This window comes from Periplaneta americana, chromosome 5 (genome assembly GCF_040183065.1).
Source record: "Periplaneta americana isolate PAMFEO1 chromosome 5, P.americana_PAMFEO1_priV1, whole genome shotgun sequence".
In the NCBI taxonomy this organism is placed as follows: domain Eukaryota; kingdom Metazoa; phylum Arthropoda; class Insecta; order Blattodea; family Blattidae; genus Periplaneta; species Periplaneta americana.
Window position 1 is genome coordinate 104,274,746 of NC_091121.1, and position 22,683 is coordinate 104,297,428.

The 22,683-nt window shown below is 36.5% G+C and overlaps 2 protein-coding genes across 2 annotated transcripts in view; one reads left to right on the forward strand and one right to left on the reverse strand.

The window, feature by feature from the left end:
- Positions 1-22,683, reverse strand: part of LOC138700056 (alpha-2Da adrenergic receptor) — a 687,508-nt gene that overhangs the window by 385,286 nt on the left and 279,539 nt on the right. The gene's annotated exons all lie outside the window — the stretch shown is intronic.
- The window catches only part of LOC138700054 (sodium channel protein Nach-like), a 198,292-nt gene that overhangs the window by 24,598 nt on the left and 151,011 nt on the right, over positions 1-22,683 (forward strand). The window contains exon 3 of the mRNA XM_069826358.1: positions 18,659-18,865. Coding sequence (XP_069682459.1) covers positions 18,659-18,865 — 207 coding nt within the window. The remainder of the gene's footprint in view (positions 1-18,658; positions 18,866-22,683) is intronic.

The following is a 22,683-nucleotide window of genomic DNA, read 5'->3' on the forward strand; positions in this document are numbered from 1 at the left end:
TTTGATTGTCAGAAAATCTGGACGTTGCATCTCATGAACCACAAATTTCGATTGTGTCCAGTACAAGAATCGGACTAAATCACAATTTGCTTTATAGCTTTATAGAAAACACACTTTCTTGAAGTGAATAAGCAAGAATGAGGCAATCTCCATAGAGCCCTGAGCTGCAATAGCTTCATCCCAACAATAGAAATATCCCGCTTTACTTTTCATGTCATTAATGCCAAAATTATATACGTATAGGTTTCTTTTGTAGTAAGGATCACTGACTGTCAGCATTGGGAATGGAAGGGCCTTCTGTAGATCGTTGGATATCACGTACATTTCAGTACTAGGATTGGAAGAATCACGCTTCATATATTCACGGACTCTCTCAGCTTTCCTTAAATGTATTCATGGGTTGTCTCCAACGTTCGTTTTTCTTCCACTGTGAGATTTGTATCCATTTTCTTGACTTTGTAAGAGTCACAATGTTTACAAGTATATTTTCTCGGTTTTTGGAAGTGTAAGTTGAATTATGTATTAAAAATGTGACGATAGTAACTTTCTTTCACGAACTCCCTATTGCCCTTAAGGCATGCTTCTTTGTACAAATCATACATCTTTCGAATGTTCAGAAGAAGGCTCAAGTACTTCCTGTTTACATTATCATTTCGGTTGTAGTGCGATTCACTAACAGGAAAACTGTTTATATGCTGTTCAATGAAAGCTATTTTATCTGGGTCTATTTTACGTGAATTATACTTGCCCCCTCTCAATTCCTCACCGGGAGCTTTGCCTTCTCTGTAGCTTTTCAAAACTCGCAACAATTTCCTGTCACTCACTTGTTTCACACACAGGGTACGTTATTTTATTCTTGAACAACACTTACTTAATAAGAATGTTTACAACACAACAGAGTAAACAATGTTCACAGGCGGCGACAGCACAGAATCTGTGTGCTGATAACACTGGGAGGAGACTTGGACGTACACCACTTGACTGCCAAGGCGCTCAGCAATTTCGTTCAGTGTAATAATATTCTGCGCTGTTTTGTGAGCGAACTATTGAACTTGGACACACACTACTTGTCGGATACACAGAACTGGATGTCTAATAACTATAAGTGGTGTTAGTCCATTTTTCAATTTTTGTGACTTACACCACTTGGAAGTCAACCCGCCCATATATGGCTTCCCATAGTCTGAGGTTAGCAGAGAGTGGAGGCATCCACTGAGACCAACAGGATAGAAAAGTAACGAAGGACATACATCCATGTCAGAGACGGGATTTGAACCCATGATCACATGGGGGAGCGCCTTAGACTACGTAGCCACCCGTCCTGGCCACGATAAAAATAACAAACCTAAATAAACGAAAGAGCATAGAAAAGTAAAATTGACATTATCCTATTTTAAATATCGTATAGAAATAACTTATGCCAAATTAGTGTACTGATATGCCAGTAGACTAGAACTGGATTCTCGTAGGAAAGAGAAAATGTACAGCACAAAAAAAAAGTAATGGGCTGAGTCTTGATGACAATCCTGTATGTAGGCAACAAGTTTCGCAAGACTGTCCACAAGTAGCATAAATAGGAGCTCTCGTTTACTGCATATGCGCAATGCGTTGTATCTGAATTTAATAAAATTAGGCTGCCCGTTTCGTTTTTCTGGAACTATAGTTATTACACCCTTAGCGTGTAGGTATTGGATGTGTTCAACATTTGTGACTTTGCTTCATGTTACTCTCATAATTAGGAAGTCCTGGTACTTACCAATGCGTAATGCTGGATGGGCCAAAGAAGATACTTCAAGATATGCAGGGTGAACCGTAAGTGATGCCATTAAATTCAGGGGTTTATTCTTTGAGTTATTTCAAACAAAAAAGTTTAATACAATTTTGCTAGTTTTTTGCTTCCCTTTCGAGATAAAAATTGTTTTCTATGAAACATTTCATAGTGTGTTTTGGGAAAGCCATTCATTTAATTTCCAATATGCGAAGTCAATTTAAGAGAGCAGTATATGATAACAATTACTTAAAAGAATTAAATTTTGTCCTTTAAATGTGCAGGAATTTGATACAAATAAGTATAATTTTTCGTTCTGTAAAGGAATTTTTCAAATTTACATTTGTTCGTATCAAAATTTTGCACATCTGAAGGACAAAACTAAAATTCTTTCGATCATTTATTATCATAATACAGTACTCTCTTAAATTGACTGAGCATATTGCGAATTCAATCAATGGCTTTTCCAAAACACGTTATGAAATGCTTCATATAAATAATTTTTATCTCGAAAAGGAAGAAAAAACGAGCAAAATTGTATTAAACTTCTATTGTTTGAAAATAATTCACGATAGCCTATACTGTATAGCACGATGCCAATCGCCTTTCTATCAACATGTAGGCTAACTTAAGTTTACAACTACAGATATGTTGGTACTTTTAACAATGTCGCTTTCTTCATGACTAATTTTGATATCGATATGTCCAACGGCCGAAAGATAATATTTTGAAGTAGCACTCTACAGGTTTTCTGTTGAGTTTCTTTCACATGTACAGTAAGTATAGCACACTACTGTATGTAAATACGGTGTTAGAGGAGTAGAGCTAGATTTGCTTAGATCTTATTTATCAAACTGTACACAACGTCTATGTCTAAATGGCGTTTATTCCAATTTGGTCAATGTTGACTTTGAAGTTCCTCAAGGTTCCGTTTAGGAACCATTTCTATTCTTGATTATAGTGAATGACCTTCCAAAAAATATTAGTTGTGAATCTGTATTATCTGCAGGCGGCGTAACTCTTTATTCATCACATACTGATATAAAATTTTGAATTCAATAATAAAAAAATCATATGCAGTAAATTCGTTTCGGGTGAATGGTTTCAGTCTAAATTTAAATAAAACTCAAAATATAATATTTTCATTGAAAAATACATCGAAGCTTAGTCACAGGTAAAATTGTTGTGGATACTAAACTAGCTTGGGATGATCATATTAATTTGTTACGTATTAGGCTATCAAGAGTAATTTACTCATTAAGATATTTAAATAGAAAAATTCTACCTCATAAATCCTTATTACTCCTTTTTCAGAGTATATTATAATATGGCATTTATATCTGGGGAAATAGCAGTAGCATGTCCAAGATTCTCATTCTACCAAAAAAAAAAAGTTCTAAGCATTTTAACAGGCTCTGCATTTATGACGCTCACTGTAGACCATTATTTATTCAAGAACAAATTTTAACTGTCATAAATTTATACATATTCCAATGTCTAATAAAAATTAAGAAAAACCTTAGGCCTAATACTTATCACCCCCAATCAGAAGTTCACCACTATAATACATGACACAATTATTGTCTCTCAGAACCTAGTCAGATTAAGTAAGTCCAAAAAAATATTCAAATTGCTATAACATAATACAATAAGTTCCACAAAAGGCACATGATGCAACTTATATAAAATTTAAATCTGTTTTGTATAACTGGTTAATCAACTATCCATTCTATAGCATTAATGAATTTATTGATACTCCTGTAAATGTATTCTAAATTTATAAGTTCCATTGCTCTGTATTATTACGATTATTATTAGTATTATTATTGTTATTATGATTACCAATATTATTTCATTAGTATTGTTTGTATTAATCTGTTTTCACATTTTATGCCTAATATTATTTTGTAACTCTTGTAATTTAGAACATTTTATGTCTATTGCAACAAACTGATACTCAAAACATTAATAAATAATTGATTGATTAATTACAGGCATTTAAGTACGCTATGGTCCTCTTCCGTCTTAGGGAGAAGCTTGGCATATCACTGACTGTAACTGAAGTTCTATTGAGTGACCGTCTAGTAACAGGTCGATAAAATAATTAGAATCATACTAAGTTCGATGTAAGCAGAAAAAGTACGTGATGGATAGTGCGCTACACACGCAAACACAATACATTAACGGTTATTAATGAATTAGTAATTAGTTGAGCAAATCAATTTACTTGCATATACAGAATCATATGCAGAAGGTTTCGATTTCAGTTTTTCAAGTAAAAAGTATTCTTAACTGATACAGTAGCAGGTTGTAAGGGTTATAAGTGCCATAATTTTAACTGATGATTGTTCATGTCATAAGGAAGAAAAAATGTCCTCACAATTCTTTTCTAATTGCAATATTTAACTAATTATTAAAGTTTACAATATTAGGCGTTTGGCAACGTTACTGGACGGTGAGGAGGGAGTTTACAAGCACACAGTACAGCTTAAGCGTATACAGGTATACCTGTACAAAACAGATGCTCTGTTCTAATGCAGGGGCAGACCGTTGATTATTGTAAAACGAACAGCAAAAACAAATTTTCAATCTCAATCATAGAACTTTGTGGTAAATTTCCATTTTATTTAACAATATTGGCAATATTGGTCCATTTTTTATTGTACGTTTCAAAAATAAACAATAATGGTTTACAGCACAAAATCACACGAACTTTTTTTAAATGCAGCATTTTAATCTCGCCCGCTTCCATTAAACAGTACCATTTTTAAAGAAATTTCTGTTTGTGTGATTTTTTAAACGAGCTAAGAGACTTCTAGTTTGTAATAATCATTGAGAAACCGCTACAAAAGTTCGTCGATTAGGTAATCTTCGTTGCGGAAAACATTGACGGTACATCATCTTGCTTCACTTGAATTAATAACATATGATATTCCTAAACTATTAATGACATTGTAAGTTGTTTATCGTATACCTGGTACCGAACTGTCATCCGCTCGGCAGTAAACTTATGGACAGGGAGTTTGAACTCAGCTGACATGTACGTACGTCTGTGCAGAGTAATGCCTACTGAAGATGTTGGCACGTCTCTCACGCCAAAATATTAATAAATTTAAGCATGGAATTTTATTTAATTTCACGAAAACGTAATAACACAAATATTTATTTATACTAATATTAACTCTTTGCTAGATATACCTACTGATGTAATTGTGTTCGTAATTTTACTAACAATATAAGCATTATAAGCGTATAACGCGAATGAAGTAAGAGAAGAAATATTTTTTTCTGGGAAAACTATCAAGTTTTGACCCTAAGTTATATGGACAATGTTTGATCCTGTAGACCGTCCCCGAAGACTGTGAAAAGAACGGGACTTATACCCTTTACATCCTGTATTTGTGAATAATTTAACTTCGAAGATTTAAAATAATGGATTGTAGCCGAATTTTTGCGTAAAAAAGAAAGAGTCCAATGACTAATTAGGAAACATCCCTGATGCAAGCGTTCCCTGTTATAGTGAGGATCACGTAAGAGTATTTCCTAAAAGGCTAATATTGCCGTCTCTTCAGTGTTGCCAACTGAAACCAGGTATCACCAAAGGTGAAATCACAATGCTATGGGCCTCACGCTCCCGTTCCCGGGCTGCGGTAAGCTTATCATTAATTGTGAATGCTCACATTTAAATACGTGTATTTTAACAATTCTTCAATTCTCGTCGCCGTTGGTGTCTCCGTTCCCGGTTTATTGTGGACCCGCCTTTACTACTACTTTTGATCACCCTGTATCTGTACAATATAGTCCAACCGAAGAAGCGTGAGTGCAGCACACGCGTGCTGCATGTCTCACACTACGTCGCATGCGAGTTCTATTAATTCCAAGAGATCGAGCATGTATGTTGGATGCATCAACGTTTTCCTCGGACGGATTACAATAGCTCGATTTCATCAGACTCCGTCGTGGAATTTCGAAATATAAAACTTACGTAAAGCTTTTCATACTACGTATTGATCGGCTTATGAAGTGGTGTGAATAATTGGAAGACCTTCATACGACATTGATTTTCTCATAAACACAATGGTGGAGCGCTCTACACAGCCAGAGGTGGATAGCGGGCAATCCCTATTCATATTCAAGAAGAGAGCTTGACAATATGACATTGCTGTTATCCATTAGCTTTTCAAGCTACGAGTCCAGCGCATCCATGTTCCATTTCTACTCCAGAAATGACAGTTTTTATCCTCTTGTAAATACCAGTTGCGTTCCCAGGTCTTTATTTAAAACAGAACCAGATATGATTCTGTCCAGGATCCGTGGTAGGCCTAATTGTTCAATTGCGATGGCAGGGCAGGTTTCAACCAAGTAATTTGGATTCTCATTTCCCTGTCCTTTTATTATTACAATATTATCTCTTCGGATTTGAATATGATGTACTTCGCAGTTGAAATTATTATTATTACTATTATTATTATATTATATTATATTATATTATATTATATTATATTATTTCAATCGGCTAATTTACGATGTTTTATCGAAAGTTATGGTTATCTACTGTCTGAATGAGATGAAGGTGATAATGACGGCGAAATGAGTCCAGGGTCCAGCGCCGAAAGTTACGCAGCATTTGCTGTTAATTAGTTAACACAAAACCTCAACCAGGTAACTTGTCCCAACCAGGATTTGAACCCGGATCCGCTAACCGTTACTCCATAGCGGTGCACTGAAAATGTTATTAAATTGATAAGTTATTAGGGTGTCTGACTCAAGCTCTTCATAAATTGTTAAATGTAACGAGCGTAACAAGATTAATACACTAATTTTCGTCGCAGCGCTTGTACAGAGCTGTTATTATCATACGTCCCAGAAAAGAGCGGCCGGCCGGTCGGCCACGCCCTGTGTGGTTTCCGCCGTGCGCTAACCGTTTCTCCCGCACAATCGACCTCCAGTAGCCATATGGCATTCGGTGTGCTTATAAGTCGTGTAATGAAACTCTCGATTCTACAAATGTACAACATTAGTGTATAAAGTTTAGTGATTATTGTGTATTTAGGTAATGCTTAGCAACAAATTCTCATTGTGTGAACGTGTGTTTATGTACAATACGTACATAAAAGGCAGAAAGTCGTGTGCGAAAACAAGACGAAAATTTCGAATGAAGTTTCCAAACAGAACTGTGCCTTCTGCCAAAACAATTATATGAATCGTTAAAAGATTTAAAGAAACAAACTCAGTGAAGAATCGAAAATCAAGCAGAAACGTAGTGTTCTTACGCGGAACGATTGTCAGTTTATTTCCAACAAGATTCCGCCACTTTTCATACAGCTGCCGTGTCAATGAGGGAATTGAGGCGTATTTTCGATACGAGATTAATCAGTAGCCTAATAATTTGTGGCCTCCACGAAGCCCAGGTATAACACCCTGTGACTTTTATTTATGAGAAATACTAAAAGGTAGGGTTTATAGGAAAAATCCTCATTTTATAGATGAACTGAAAACTATATATATATATATATATATATATATATATGAAGTTGCACATCATTGATAGCTTGGATTTCTTCTCGTGTATATATATATATATATATATATATATATATATATATATACACACGAGAAGAAATCCAAGCTATCAATGATGTGCAACTTCAGAGTGTTGTTCATTCGTTTGTCAGAACATGTCAGTTGTGTGTGGCGGCAAACGGGGACCATTTTCAGCAACGGCTATGAGCATGGTAAGTCCAAATTATTGAACATTAATTATTGTTAGTATTGTTATATATTGAGGACTGAAGCGGGCTTTTGTGAGGGCGGCAATGAACCTCCGGGTTCCTTAAAAGCCATAAGTAAGTAAGTATTGTTATATATTGGAGAAGCGCCGGAGGAATGGTTACGCGCTCGCCGGAAACCACGCAGGAGGCGGCCGACCGGCCGGCCGCTCTTTTCTGGGACGTATGATAGTAATAGCTCTGTATTTTGGTTTTAGTAACGACTAAAAATAGATAAAAGAATAAGCAGACATATAAACTAGTAGACTTATGGATAACAAAAGCTTGTCAAGCGAATAATAACAGACATTTGCCACATTTATATACTGCATTTCAATAAAGAGTAATTTCTAATGCACGTTTCTCTCGAGGCAATTCATAGTTCTTAGCTAGAGTGATAGCTTTGCATGAATGTTTCGATCTTCTTCCTTTTCTAGTTTTTAATTTCCAACTGCGATTTCAGGTAATGTAGAAGTTTCTAGTTAATACTAGACTGCAGTCAGATTATCTTTCGGCCGGTGGAGCGCGGGAGCTGACATAGCGTTGCTGCGCCGGGATCTCGGGATTTTCGCTCCTTAACGTTCTGTTCATTTAAATGTGTATTATGTAAAGCATGAAAACAATTTATTGCGTAATGAGAACTAACCTGTGTTATAAGAGTTGGCAAAGTGTTGGTCATCTTAATTCACACATCCCTAGAATCTTTTGATGAATTCTGCATTAACAAAAAAAAAAAAAAAAAATTCTTTGTTAAGTAATTCTGACAATCTCTTTTCTTATATTATCTTCCAGTTCATCGATGGTGTATGAGTTAGCCTACTTCTATAGACTCGGTTTTCAGAGATACTACAAATAATAGTCGCACATGTTAAAGTCTAGCGAACGTGCTGTTCATAAACGTTTGTAAATAATTGCCATTAAAAACCTCCATTATATCGTTCGAAGAATCGTCAGCAGTATGGGCTGTGGCACAATATTGTTGAAAATATTCGTATTCTCTCTTGTTACTCAACGCCGGGAAAAAATTTGAGAGTATGTGTATAGGATATCTGTCTGTATTTACTGTCGTCTAAAGAATATGGGCCCTATTAATCTTCTGGCAGTCAAAGTACACCATACACCAATTTTTGCATCATCTAAAGGATGTTCTTCAATTCTGTGGGGGTTCTCCACGCTCCAGTACCTGTTGATTCGTGTTCAGACATAACCGTGTAAATAAAACCACACCTCAGAGAAAATAATTAACTCTGGATCAAACGCACTGTCACGAATATTCTGTAAAGCCCAATTACTTCACTTACGTTGTTACGTGGCAGTAATTCCTGTACTGCTTCACCCTGTACTGTTTCAGTTTTAACAGTTTAGTTTCCGCGTGAACTTATCTTTCTGAAACGCCTACTTCTTAAGACGGACGCCGTAGGAATTTCGTTGGTGTTCTAAAGATGCCTCAAATTTCATCCAATTTTTCTTCCGTGAAAACCGTTCTTCTTCGACTATGAATTCTAGAGTATAGCAAACCAGTCTCTCTTAAGGTAAGCGTTCACTACATCGTATCGCACTCATCGGACGAATCGCACGGATCGGAAAAAGACAATCTTTGCTGTAATTGTTATGTAACCGCGTTCACTACATCGTATCGCACGCATCGCCTCACGGCAAATCCGTCCACGTTTCGCGGATGAGCAACTTTTCCGATGCGTGCGATCATGGCCTTCTTTAATAAATTAATTTTAATTGCTCAACTGTTACTATTATGTTGTGCCATGTCCAGTGTCGCGCCAAAATTGCAGACAGAAAACTTATTTCGCTTGTAGAAAATTGCGAAGAATTATATAATTTGAGGCATTCCCATTACAGTAATCAAGTCATTTCTTACATATATATTATGTAACCAATATTTCTTTTGTTTCTTTCTCTTCAATTAAGACGCATGAAGCAATTACAAATTCTTATTCGCTAACAGTCATAATTAATAGACCTAACCTCAACTCCTCTGTTTTCAGCAATGTCAATATCGTACGACGTTATGTTTTAAACAGTTGATAGGGGAATCCGATGAGGTAATGAGGTTGAGCCGTTACAGTGAACGCACTGTACTTAAAATGTCCGTTGCGTGCGATTTGTACGAGGAGTGCGATACGATGTAGTAGCTTACCTTAAATCTAAGCCAGCCATCTAATTGTACCTCTGTTTGCAACTTTAACGTGAGGGAATTTCTGTGGAAATTGCCTACAGATCTGTCGGCATGATTCGGTTTTTACATATGAGTCATACATGAAAATTACGTTTTCTAATGTGAGCTTTTCTGCTGCAATCGCAATGCGATAACAAATTTACAAACATAAATTACACTCAAAAAACCATTCGAAAATTATACAGAAATAAAGAATACCGACAGTAATGTCAACAAACAAACAAACAAAATAAAGGAAAGCAGGGCGGAGTCTTGCATAAGAAATTCGTACACATGTAAACCTGAGTTTTCACAAAATCAACCCAAGTTTTTCAGAAGGGACTTAGGATGTGACAACCGACCATTTTCTTGTCTAAGATGATACATAGTCAGTTATTTATTATTTTTTCATTACAGCAATCGACTACATCTCTATCAAGTATTATTATTATTATTATTATTATTATTATTATTATTATTATTATTATTATTACATATCTGTAAAAAGTAGCTGCAAGTTTGGCAAATTCTGTTGGTTAAATGTACCATATGAGAATTGTTAATTACAGTCTGCTACGTGAAGCTCTTTTTTTGACGTGGTAGAATGGATTACAACTGGGGGTTGGATAAGTCTCACACGCGCTTGGGGCACTGGCATGGGTCCATTGTGCTGCCTCCGAACTTTGCGAAAAATGGCTTTCAATTTTTCCTTGCGAGTCCATTATCAGGAACTGAGATTTTACGTGTCGTAAACATCCGACATGATATCTCCATCCTTACTTCCTTCAAAAAGAAAGGATTTTCATTGCTCTCGGTCTGTTTTGAATCCGCGACCCTCGGATATGACAGAAAATACGGCAACTGTTACACATCGAGGATGACTTCTTCAGTACACCTGGAAGCTGTACTTCCTGTATGTACAGCATTATTAGTCCTTCTAGAGGTCCTGTTATAAGTTAGCCTACATAGTTTTGTGCTAATATGTTGGTAATGTGTTTTGCTTGTGAGTGGACGATATGTAAATGTATCGATCACCTATCTTTGTTAAGCACATTTTGTTCAATACGTCCGCCTATAAATCAGTTCCTCTTTTAATTCTACAAATAATTACCTCAACGTTCAATATGAGTCATTTTACACAAAATTAATATGTAACACACATGCATGTACTTTCGATTAAACTAACACTCAGCAACAGAGCGAATTTACAGAACACCAATATAACGCAACGTATTATTGTTGAAGCTAGCCGCGTTTCATACTGAGATGTAGCGAATCCATAGGCTTCTGCCAAAAGTCTAGCACTGAACTCTCGATCCTGGAATGACTGCCAACAGTGAACTTAATATATGGAAGGATCGAAGTGAAGCCAACGAACTTACAGACCTACTGTTAATAGCTAAAACTAAAATTTTTTTGGGTGGACTAGGCCTCAAAAGCCTCTTAAGATTTTCGCAACTGGTTCATAGATGTATGGCCAAAAGCTTCAATGTATATTGTGATTCATTTTCTTGGAAAGTTTAAAAATGACACTTAGATTCTTATTTGCTTCGAGTTTTCAAGTATATTGGAAACTCAGTAAGCACTACGTAAATATCTCTTGAAATAAAATAGTTATATACGTAATAAAAGTTTATATATACATATTCTCTAGATTATCTGTACAATTTCAAACAACCGTGTTCTTCCCTGGGGTACACTATCGTATTCTATCATGAAGAAAATAGTAAACTCATCCCTAATTTCTTTCCTCCATTTTATAAAATAATGGTCACCTTCTTGTCTGACATTCTGAGTAGAACTATTGTGTAACTCATATGCAGTAAACGAATGCAGTTGCGTAACACTTTGTTTAAAATGTTTATTTTAGTTACAGGGATGTGTTACATAATAAAAATTATGTACATAACTTGTCTGAAGGTACCTTTCAGTTCCAGAATAAAATTTCTCCTTACTGAGTTAGATTAATGTAAGCGACGTGTGAACACATTTTCCTCATGAGCTACTGCGTACCTACTTATACAATTTGTTTCCAGTTAGCTGTTGCAATTACAACAATTTAAATTTCCATTACTATTAATGAGCCAGTTGTCCCTAATTTTGTTTCTGGGTCGGTACTACCTTCCCTGCTGTATGCATGTGTTTATAAGTCTCGATCCCAATCATAAATACTCGTAATAATATAGAGTAAGAAATAATTGCAAAATTAAATACTTAACTGAAATCTCTGTTGTAACTCTTTTTATTAGATAATATTAGAGGAACACATTAGAATAAATTAACTTATAGCCCTATATTCATGAATTTGAGTCAATTAAGATTAATGTCCTGATTATAGAAACTTCAAGCTGTTGATTCATTAGCATCTCTTCCACTGAGATCGAAATACTGGCGTCAATGTTGCTTACTTGTTTAATAAGAAAGTTTGAACTTAGCATAAAACACGTGTGCCTGCTACTTTCCTGTCATAACGCAGATACTGATTAATATTAACTGGCGAATTTTCTCGCCAAATAGGGACGTAGTTACTAGTTACCACTGTTCAATATGGATATTTATATCTAATTTTGCTTAGAGAGAGAGATTTGGTTAAATCATCAGCCCTCGTGAGGTTGAACGCAAGGATCCTGAATACAGAATACATATATTTTTAAGTCGTTAGTAAATTAAGAAAAACCAACTAAATATTGAATTTGGGATTCGTTTGATGCCAAAATGTTACATTGACAAAATTACCTTTCTTGAAAATATAAATGATATTAGATAATATGTAAAGAGTCCCTAAGAATTTATAATAGAATGTTTTGTAATAGAAAGACTTTGAATTTTAATTTCACTAATAGTTGGACGGTAGACTGTGGAAGGGAACCTCTGGCTCCACATAACATACCTCTGACAACCAACTGATTAACAGGTATGTTATATTTATAAGAGAGGAAATGTAGGCATGGTTCATATATTTCTTGTTTTTCTTTGTTGGCTTCGTCCGCTTGTGAGAGGTTTCTCTCAAAGCGGATGGTTGGATCCAATATCATGGCCTTATCCTTATCCCTGTCGATGGCATGATGTCCGCGCGCCTGTTGGAATCAACGGCCGAAATGCAATGAACCTCTTCATGAACCTCCCAACAAAGGTGTCTTAGAACTTCTGCAATACTTGTCCTCACTCTATGGTGTCTGTTGTTCCGTAGCAGCTCGTTTTTTCTGCAGAATCCCAATACGTGACCAATAGTTTCTATCTCGTTGCAGTCAGTATGCCTACAACGGGTTGTATTAAAGAATCTCCCAGGAACGGATCTTACAGGAATAAGATTGCAAAAATTGACATATTCAGATGTTGAAAGAGATTTTTTGCTGGACATCCATGATTAGCTTTGGAGCACTCAGCATACATAATCACTCCTTTCCCTTTATGTGGCAGTTGACATCAAGCTTGGAAAGATCTCGTTCTTAGAATTTCTCTAAGTGTCCTCCCACTAGTCTTTGGAGGAAGAGATGATTTAAGTAATATTAAGTTTTTTCAAGAGACGCATTTTCTCTTCTTCAGAGTTCCGTCTATGATGTAAATGTGGATCATGAAGGGGCTGAAGACGACTGCAGATATTAAAATGTTGTATATTGCTTCCCATTCTGCACATAGTATACCCAGTCCACGAACGTTTTTAGATGAATATAACAAAGAATTTGGATTGCCGAATTTCTTGAGTTACATAAATGCATATCTGCGTACTTAAGAATTCAAATCAATAGACAGGCACTATTATGATCCAAACATTTCCTTGTAGTTTTTGTTTTAGTTATTTTTGTCAGGCTGTACAGGTACAATACGATGTCTTTTGTTTTTACGAATATTCTACTTATTATTCAAATGCTCGAACAGCTCTAACTATATGTTTGAAAATTAGTGTGTGCACTAATACCAATATTTATCTTACCTTTAATTATCATTTACGTAAGTAATTGCAAGTTGTTTAATTTTATTCGTTGAATAATCTTATTAAATTGCACTCGTGCAGTTACTTCAGATAATGTATTCGTAAATTCTGTCGAGTTAAATCGCAGAACTCACCAACAAGTAGGCTAAAGCAAATATTTCAGAGTGGTCTGATTAGAATCGAATATGGGGTGGATCGTTGGTAAACCGCCTTCATTAGCATATGCCCTGTCCAAAGTCATGCCACGGTTGCTCCGCCTCATGCAGTTCAGTTTGTGGTCAAGTTGCGACTGGTTCTGCACCATTGCTTCGCAGTACGGTTTCGAGGCAGCCGCGCATAGAACATCACAATACCAGTGAATTTGAAATCGACAGAAATACTCTTCAATATATAATTTTATTAACGTTCCAAACAATTACATTTATTACAACTCTACTGATTATTCATGCCTCATGTAGACTGAAGGAACTTCAGAGAGAATAGAGGAATAGCTCCAGGTGTTCTATTATTTGATCTTCGATTATCGTCTCTCGATTAACCGATCATCGGATTATCCGACGATCTTCCCGCTTCCCCCAACACATTATCACGAAAACCCAATTAAAAATAAATCTGCATTCTTGAATATAAAGGATCTAACAAGAGATGCACGATTACTATGTAAGGGTAAAGACTTCAAAAGCGAATTGTGTATAAGTACTACTTCGTTTATCACATTGTGACAGATCCAATAAACGAGGAACGGAATTAGCATGGTGCTTTTGTTATCATATTTGAACACACGACAGAAAATTACCAGAAAATGTTCTCCAGGTATAGAAGAATGGATTAAAATATTTAACAAGTTGAACCTAAACTATTACACGAATTCGCAGGACATTTTTGTGTCTAGAACTTCGCATAGCAGTGCCGCTTAAATAGTTGCTACATGGAGGATCATTTCTAAATTTAATCTCAGAATAACTATCATCACTAAACCTAACTTTTTTTTTAATTCTGCCATAACGCCTCTACAAAAATAATAAAAGAAGAAAGATGAGTAATAAAACAACTATTGAATTTAATCATGGATATAGAGTGAAACCCCAAACGACAATTAATAATGCAGTTTGCTTCACTTAACGATCGTTGTTTTCAGCTTTTAAAAGCCACTATTATCTTTCATTCTTTCTTCTCTAAACGACGCTCTTTGCTTATCACATTATGTGAGGTTTTTCTTCAATAATCAGTATCAAAATTTCGTCGAACTTCACTTCATTCATGATGCACAGGTATAGCATGACCTATTTCCAATAAGGTATAGCCACTGGTGTTGCTCAAACGGTAGCGCATTTGCCTGCTGATCCGGAGTTGCTCTAGGGTGCGGGTTCAATTTCCGCTTGGGCTGATTACTTAGGTTATTTCCGATGTCTTCTGCAACTGTAAGGCAAATGTCAGGTAATTTATAGCGAATCCTCGGCCTCATCTCGCTATCATCAATTTCACTGATGCTAAGTAACCCAGTAGTTGATACAACAGTACAACGTGGTCTGTTGTGACGAGAATCCAAACTCCCGCTTACCGGTAAGCCATCGTGTCACAAACACTTCCAAGTCTGAGCATTTATGACAAAGTAAATATTATTCAACGCCTTGAAAATGGCGCAAATCTTAAGGATATTGCAGACAGAGTAAGATAATATTTATTTATATCTATTCTTTTCTTTATTTATTTAATACTTTATTTATTGATGTATTTCCTCATTTATTCCTTCATTCATTTCTACTTTCCATACTTCATAATTTCACTTACTGATTCCATTCTTTCTTATTTATTTTTATTTATTTATTTATTTATTCATTCATTTATTTATATTCATTCATGTTTTCATTCATTTATTATTGTAGTCTGTTCACATATATAATGTATATTCTAGGAAATAAAATTAATTTGTATTAACGTTGTATAAGATTCGCTTTTTGTAGTGAACTACCAACTCTTAAAAATATCCATTCCCGTAAGATCGACTTTTTTACTGTCCATAATATACCTTGCCTTTCTTGTTCTACCTCAGTGGTATTCAATCTGTTTTGCTAGCGTACCCCCAAAATATATTTGTACCCTCAAACTGCATTGCAATTATATAAAAAGTAACAAAATACATAGGACTGATGTTGCACTGAAAATAAATTATTATTATTATTATTATTATTATTATTATTATTATTATTACACGGTAGTTGTTGTGCAATAATAATATTAATGACTTACGTAAAATGTTATTCAAGCACGGAAAAAAAAAGTTGATGTTTGAAAACGAACTATAATATAATGCAATAATTATAAACAAGTACAGTAAAATAAATATGCCAATATTTTTACATAAGTAATCAGTGGGATAAATACCTCTTGAGACAACCCCGCGTACTCTTATACTACTACTCTACCAAAAGACGATCCTTACCGATTGCAGGGAACTTGCTCCGCGTGTTATATCTAAGTAGGTGAATATAGACGTTCTACTAACTCGACGAAGCAGTGTTTTCTGAATAGTCATTATGTACTATGAAACTTTGAAAGTCTCTGGTAAAATATACACCAAATTAGTTCCACAAATACAGTTTGTAAAGGTTATTGCGCCTGATACATTTGTCAGATCTGTTCGGTTGTCAACAGATTGAATTGAGTGCAAAATTTTGGCAGTCACTAATAAAAGAATCACGAAATAATTTTCATAAATATGCACTTTGAACAGATTATTACGCCTGATGTATTTTCCAGATATGTTCGGTTGTACAGCACATTCATTTCAGTGCAAAAGTTGGCAGTTACTGACAAAAGAATCACCAAAGGTTATTGCGCCTGATGTATTTGTCAAATCTGTACGATTACACAAAACAGTCATTTCACTGCAAAACTTTGACTATCTCTGGTAAAACATAAACCAATAATTTTCATAACACGACGTAACTCTTTAAAGTACAGTTTAAACAAACAAACAGCTATTTTCAATTCACTTTTAGGGAAAACAATGTAGACATAACTTCCAGTAAACCAAAATATGGGATGGATGCCAAATTTAAGGTGACTGAGTTGGAGGTATTCAGTGACATTTCAGCTAGGGAATCTAACTGACCATGTTCAAAACGTACATCCTATTCTCGTCTATACAACTACTCTCATCAAAACACATTCAAATTCTGTAGTCTTACCAACAATTCCGAACGTATTTACCCCAGACAAGGATTGCACAGATAAAAAAGTTATGGACTCATGATAGGCCTAATAATAAAAGGTACTTCCTATTTTTATAGGTGCTGTTTCGTCTCATAATCTTGAATTATTACAAGTCGCGCTCGCTATAATCACTAAACACCAGTATAGAAAAAATACCACATTAAGCGCTAGGAAAATAGCGAGAAAATTTCAAAACATACGTATCACATAACCCAGTTATTACGTAACTATTTTTTAAATAAACTGCAAATAATTTTGGTAATTTTTTAATGTTTAGTTTATGTGTTTGAAAACTTCAAAATCCAGAGTACAATCGTTTCTCAAACATAATGAAGTATTACAATTCTATGGAATATTATGATATACGAGGTCCGTCCATAAAGTAAATTTCCCACTCGTCCCACAGCTAGCAAACCATATGTTATGTGAAGCAACTGCATGTACATAATAGAGTAATGTCCTGGCATGGCGCATGCGCTAGCGGAACTTCCCGAGTGCTCCCAGTAGCTTCGTTTCATTGGTTGAAAATGGACATTCCTATTCCAGCTCCCGCCGCCTGTGAAGTGCGGTCAGTGATAAACTTTTTGAATGCACAGCGCATAGCGCCGATTGAAATTGATCGTCAGTTGCGCCAGATCTAGGAGCCTAACGTCATGAGCAAGCAGATGGTGCGTTGCTCTACAAGGTCGTCTGTGATGATGGTTGGTCTCCCACTGCGCTCATCATTATGCACATTTTGGCGTCCTGCTGAAAATTGTCTACAGCAGCAACGCACCATCTGCTTGCCCATAGACCTGGCACAGCTGACGATCAATTTCAATCGGGGCTATGCCCTGTGCACTGAAAATCTTTACCACTTCACACTCGCCGGGAGCTGGAATAGGAACGTCCATCTTCAAGCAATGCAATGAAGCTCTGAGAGCACTCGGGAAGTTCCGCTAGCGCATGCGCGATGCCAGGACATTATTCTATCACGTACACACAGTCGCTTCGCGCAACATATGTTTGCTAGCTATGGGACGAGTGGGAAAGTTACTTTATGGACGAGCCTCGTAACTTATTTTAAATTTTTTGTTGTATTCTATCCAAGAAATAAACTATTATAGTCCGCACAGTTACATTACTTCCACCCTACATATAATGATTGCCCAAGACAGACAAGTGGCCTGGATGGCATTCGTGATGCTTAAAGGTGTTTCATCCTGTCTCAGATCTGACAGAACCTGATCTGATCACATTCAGAGACGAACACCTGATAGGCGTCAGGGCCTGGAAGGCCAAGCCCTTCCTATATCAGCATCGAAAATTCTTACTACCCAAGGCCTCAATCAGCCTACTTTTAACTGATGCAGATGATAGATGAAATAAGGGGAAGTGGAGAAAGTTCGTGGACTGGTAAAGTGATGCGAGAGTACCCTTAGAAAATGTGTATGCAAAGTCTGCTCTGTGCACCATAAATTCTGGCTGGGGATCGAATCCTGAACGCCAGCGCACTTGCGTTTGAGCCACAGATAAAAGCGAATTAGCGAATAAAAACGTGTAAAAAAGACTCGATGGACAAACCAATTAAAATGGAGGTAGAGAATGATACCGAGGTTCATACCAAATGCTGATAACTGTGATGGTGGTGTTGATAATCATGGCGATGAAGGTTTACCTAATATCTACCTTCGTGTCTGAACATTACTTGGAGTATTTGTCTTGGAACATGTTTGTCATGCCGAGCGGTTTGTTTGCATTGGGAACGAGACTGCAAATTAATCAGAGTGTCAGCTTCTCGACTGATTGGTGTGTTGTAGGGTGCTGTGGGGCATCGTGTTGCTCATAGGCATATGTGCGGCCGTGAGCATGGTGTGCATCGAGTGGGGGCGCAACGACACCAGTCCCACCCTCATCGCTCTGGACACGGCGCACTACCCCATCTGGAACACGGACTTCCCAGCAGTCACTATTTGCGGCATCAACAGAATAAGGAGGTCCGAAGCCTTGAAATTTTCAAAAGAATGGTAAGTCGAGCATAATTGCATGCAATTAGATGGTAAGAAGGTCACGATCCTATCGGCTTCAACACTTTATTGATTGAACACACTTAAATGAGATCTGGAAGGTTGAAACTGGAGTTCCAAAGACGAAAATATAATATTCCAGACCAAACATCAAAATAGACACGTATTCAACCATCATTCATCCATGCTCAATTGATCAATCATACAACCATCAACAATTCAGCCATCCTTCTCTGCAGTTTGTTTATCGGGCATTTATCTATCTAAATGTAGGCTACATTTGTGCATCCATCCATAAATACATCCACCTGTCAACTCACATCTTCACCTAATCAGGCATTAATTTATTAATCCATTCTACAGCTATTCGTGTGAACATGCATCCATCAATTTGTACATTCACACACTCATTTGTCATTTGTATACTAGTGGAATAATCGTTTTTTACTCTATGAACTCACAAAATACACACAGACACTCGTGCACACATATACACACACGCACGCATGTACACGCATATTATACATACATACACACAAAAAACCACATACATACATACACACAACATACATACATACATACATACATACATACATACATACATACATACATACATACATACATACATACATACATACATACATACATGATATGAGGTAGATGGCGGCTGAGTGAGTGTGCGTTACCTTTATGCTCCAGTTTGAACACTGATCTCGTGTAGAAGTTCGATACTTGTGTGTATGAAAGTGTTGTAGATTTTAAGTATAGTATATGTGCAGGGCGTGGGTATGTTAGCGACACTAAATAAATAGCAGTAGTGATATAGATAGCGTTTGTATTTAAGTAGTAAATTCCCGAAATGTGTTGGTAGAAATCTATCGCAACCCATCTTTTAGGGATCTAGTATTCCGTGAACCGGGAGAAAACTGTATATATGTAACTGTGCGGAAGTCGGAGAAAAGCCTTATGAGTGTTAGTGGTGCGTAACTCATCCTCACTGGTGAGAAACTGTGTACGTGTTGGTGACAAACTGTATACCTGTAAAAAGAGGAATACCTCACGAGTGCGTAGCAGAGTGTCGTGTCGAGGTGCTAGTGTGCTCCTGCGTGTTAGCAAGCCAATACCCGCTCTCTGCATCTAGCTAAGATGGCGGGAGAAGTAAGTGAAGTGATTGAAAGCGCTCTTGAAGAGTTGATAGGTGTCACGGGAAAAAGTAAAAACTTGAGAAGCGACCTGAAGGAAGTAATACTGAAATCGGTAAGTGATTTGAGGAAATCATTTTGCGAACTTAAAAATGACATAGAAAAGAAAGATAAGTTACTTAATGAGGCTAAGACTGAGATTAAGAAAGCTGAAGACAAAATTCGTGCTGAAACGTCTGCAGTTAATAATAAAGAATTGAGGGGTTCATCCGCTACACTCAGTGAAGGTACAAAGAATTGTTACGCATCAGCAGTGCGAGGGAAACGATCAGCAGATAGGCCTGAGGTTAGCTACGAGAAGAATTACAAACTAATTCTCAAATAAAAACATAATGAATCTCCAGAAGCCATGAAAGTTGTGCTGAAACGCAATATCAATCCAACGCAACTGAAAGCTGGCGTTAACGCATTGAAGGCACTGAGAGACGGAAGACTAATTTTAGAATCCCGAAGCAAGGAAGATATCGAAGTGTTAAGTAAAGAAATTGAAGTGAAGTGCAGCCAACAGGTTGAAGTCAACACACCTCAACTACGGAATCCCAATGTGATAATATTTAACGTTCCTGAAGATATTACTGTGGAGAATGCTGCAGGAATTATAACATCACAAAACCCTGAGTTGAACCTAAGCCAAGAATCACTGACACCTAGATTCATCTTCAAAACTAAAAGAAGTATCCGTAACATTGTAATCGAAGTAAAACCTGAATCCTGGAGAATCCTGGTCCACAAGAAAATCAAAATGGGCTGGCAAATATGTAACGTTGACGATTATATAAAAGTAAACAGATGTTATCACTGCAGCAAATATAATCACAGAGCACAAAATTGCAAAGGAAAGCAAACATGTCCACTCTGCACTGGAAGCCACAAATTGAGTGAATGCAAGGCAGAAGAAGAGGAATATAAATGCACTAATTGTATGACATTTAACAAATACAATGTGGAAAAAGTAGATGAAAAACATTCATCTCTTGACAAAAACTGCCCATGCATGCAAGCGATGATCAAGAGGTACAAACAAAATACTGAATATTAAAATGGAGAGCCCAGCAAATCAAAGGGTACTGCTCGCTACAACTACCAGTGGCACGGCGAACTATAATGATCGAGGATATAGATCGAACAACAGACTCAAGCATCACAGCAGTAGCAGAGGGAATACACAACTTATTAAATGTCTACAAATTAATTTAAAACACAAAAGAGTTGCTACTAGCAATCTTATGCACATAATGGAGATAAATAACGTGGACATTGCATTTATCCAGGAACCGTACACACTACAGAACAAAGTCGCAGGAATCACCAGGAAATACAGAATCTTCTCACAAGGAGAAAACAGAATAAGAGCGGCCGTACTTCTTGCAAATGAACGAATAGATGGGGTGCTACTAAATCAGCTATCTGACGAAGATGTGGCAGTTGTAGAAATATTATATAATGATTACAAATTCTACGCAGTTAGCATGTATATGGACATTACAACAGATATCAACAACGACTTCGCAAAATTGGACAAAATATTAGAAGATACGAAAGATGTTGGAATAATATTTTCCATAGACAGTAACTCCAGGTCAGCGGTATGGCACGACAATAATACTAACATAAGAGGCAGACAAGTTGAAGACTATCTGAGCTCAAAACAATTATATGTAATGAATGAAGTTAGTGAATTCACCACATTTGAGAGCAACACAGGAAAGAGCAATATTGATCTTACAATAACAAATGACAAACTAGTATCCAAAGTGAATGAATGGAAGTGTGGAGAAGAAGAAAGTTGCTCAGACCATCGATTTATTACTTTCAATATAAGCAATCATAAATATTATAATGAGGAAACCTTTCTGGGTACAAAATACATAATAAAAGAGGGCCAACTCGAGGATTTCAGTAATAAGATACAAAGAGAATTTTCAAAACGAATACAAAATAAAGCAGATATTAACACAACCGAAGACCTTGACGAGGAACTAAGCAAAATCGCCAACGAAGAAACCAATACAGAAAAACTAGTACGGGAGTATGAAGAAGTCATCACAACAGTATGCAGAATGTGTTTCAGAACATCAAATTCAGCACGAAAATTAACCCATAGGAAAACAATTCAATGGTGGACAGACGAGTTAACGATTCTGCGGAAGAAAACAAATGCAACGAGAAGGCGATATCAGAAAACCAAATACAACCAAGAGTTAAGAGAAGAACGAAGGTATCAATATCAGGAAGCCAAAAGGGAGTATGAGAGAACAATGACTAAGGAAAAAATAAACTCCTGGAAACGGTATTGTAGTCTAACACCATCAAGCAACCCATGGAACGAGGTTTATCGCATAGCATCCGGGAAAACAAGAAAACCCATACCGTTGACAACTCTGAAAAAACCAGATGGCTCTCTTACATCCAGTCTAAAAGAAACATTACAACACATGATAGACTACTTCGTACCAGAAGATGAAGAAGCAGCTGATAACAACTACCATAAACAAGTAAGAGAGACAAACAGAATACCATTAAAAACACAAGATGATGTCGACTTCTCACAACAAGAAATCAGGCGAATTATTGAAAAAATGGACCCGAATAAATCACCAGGAGATGACGGCATAA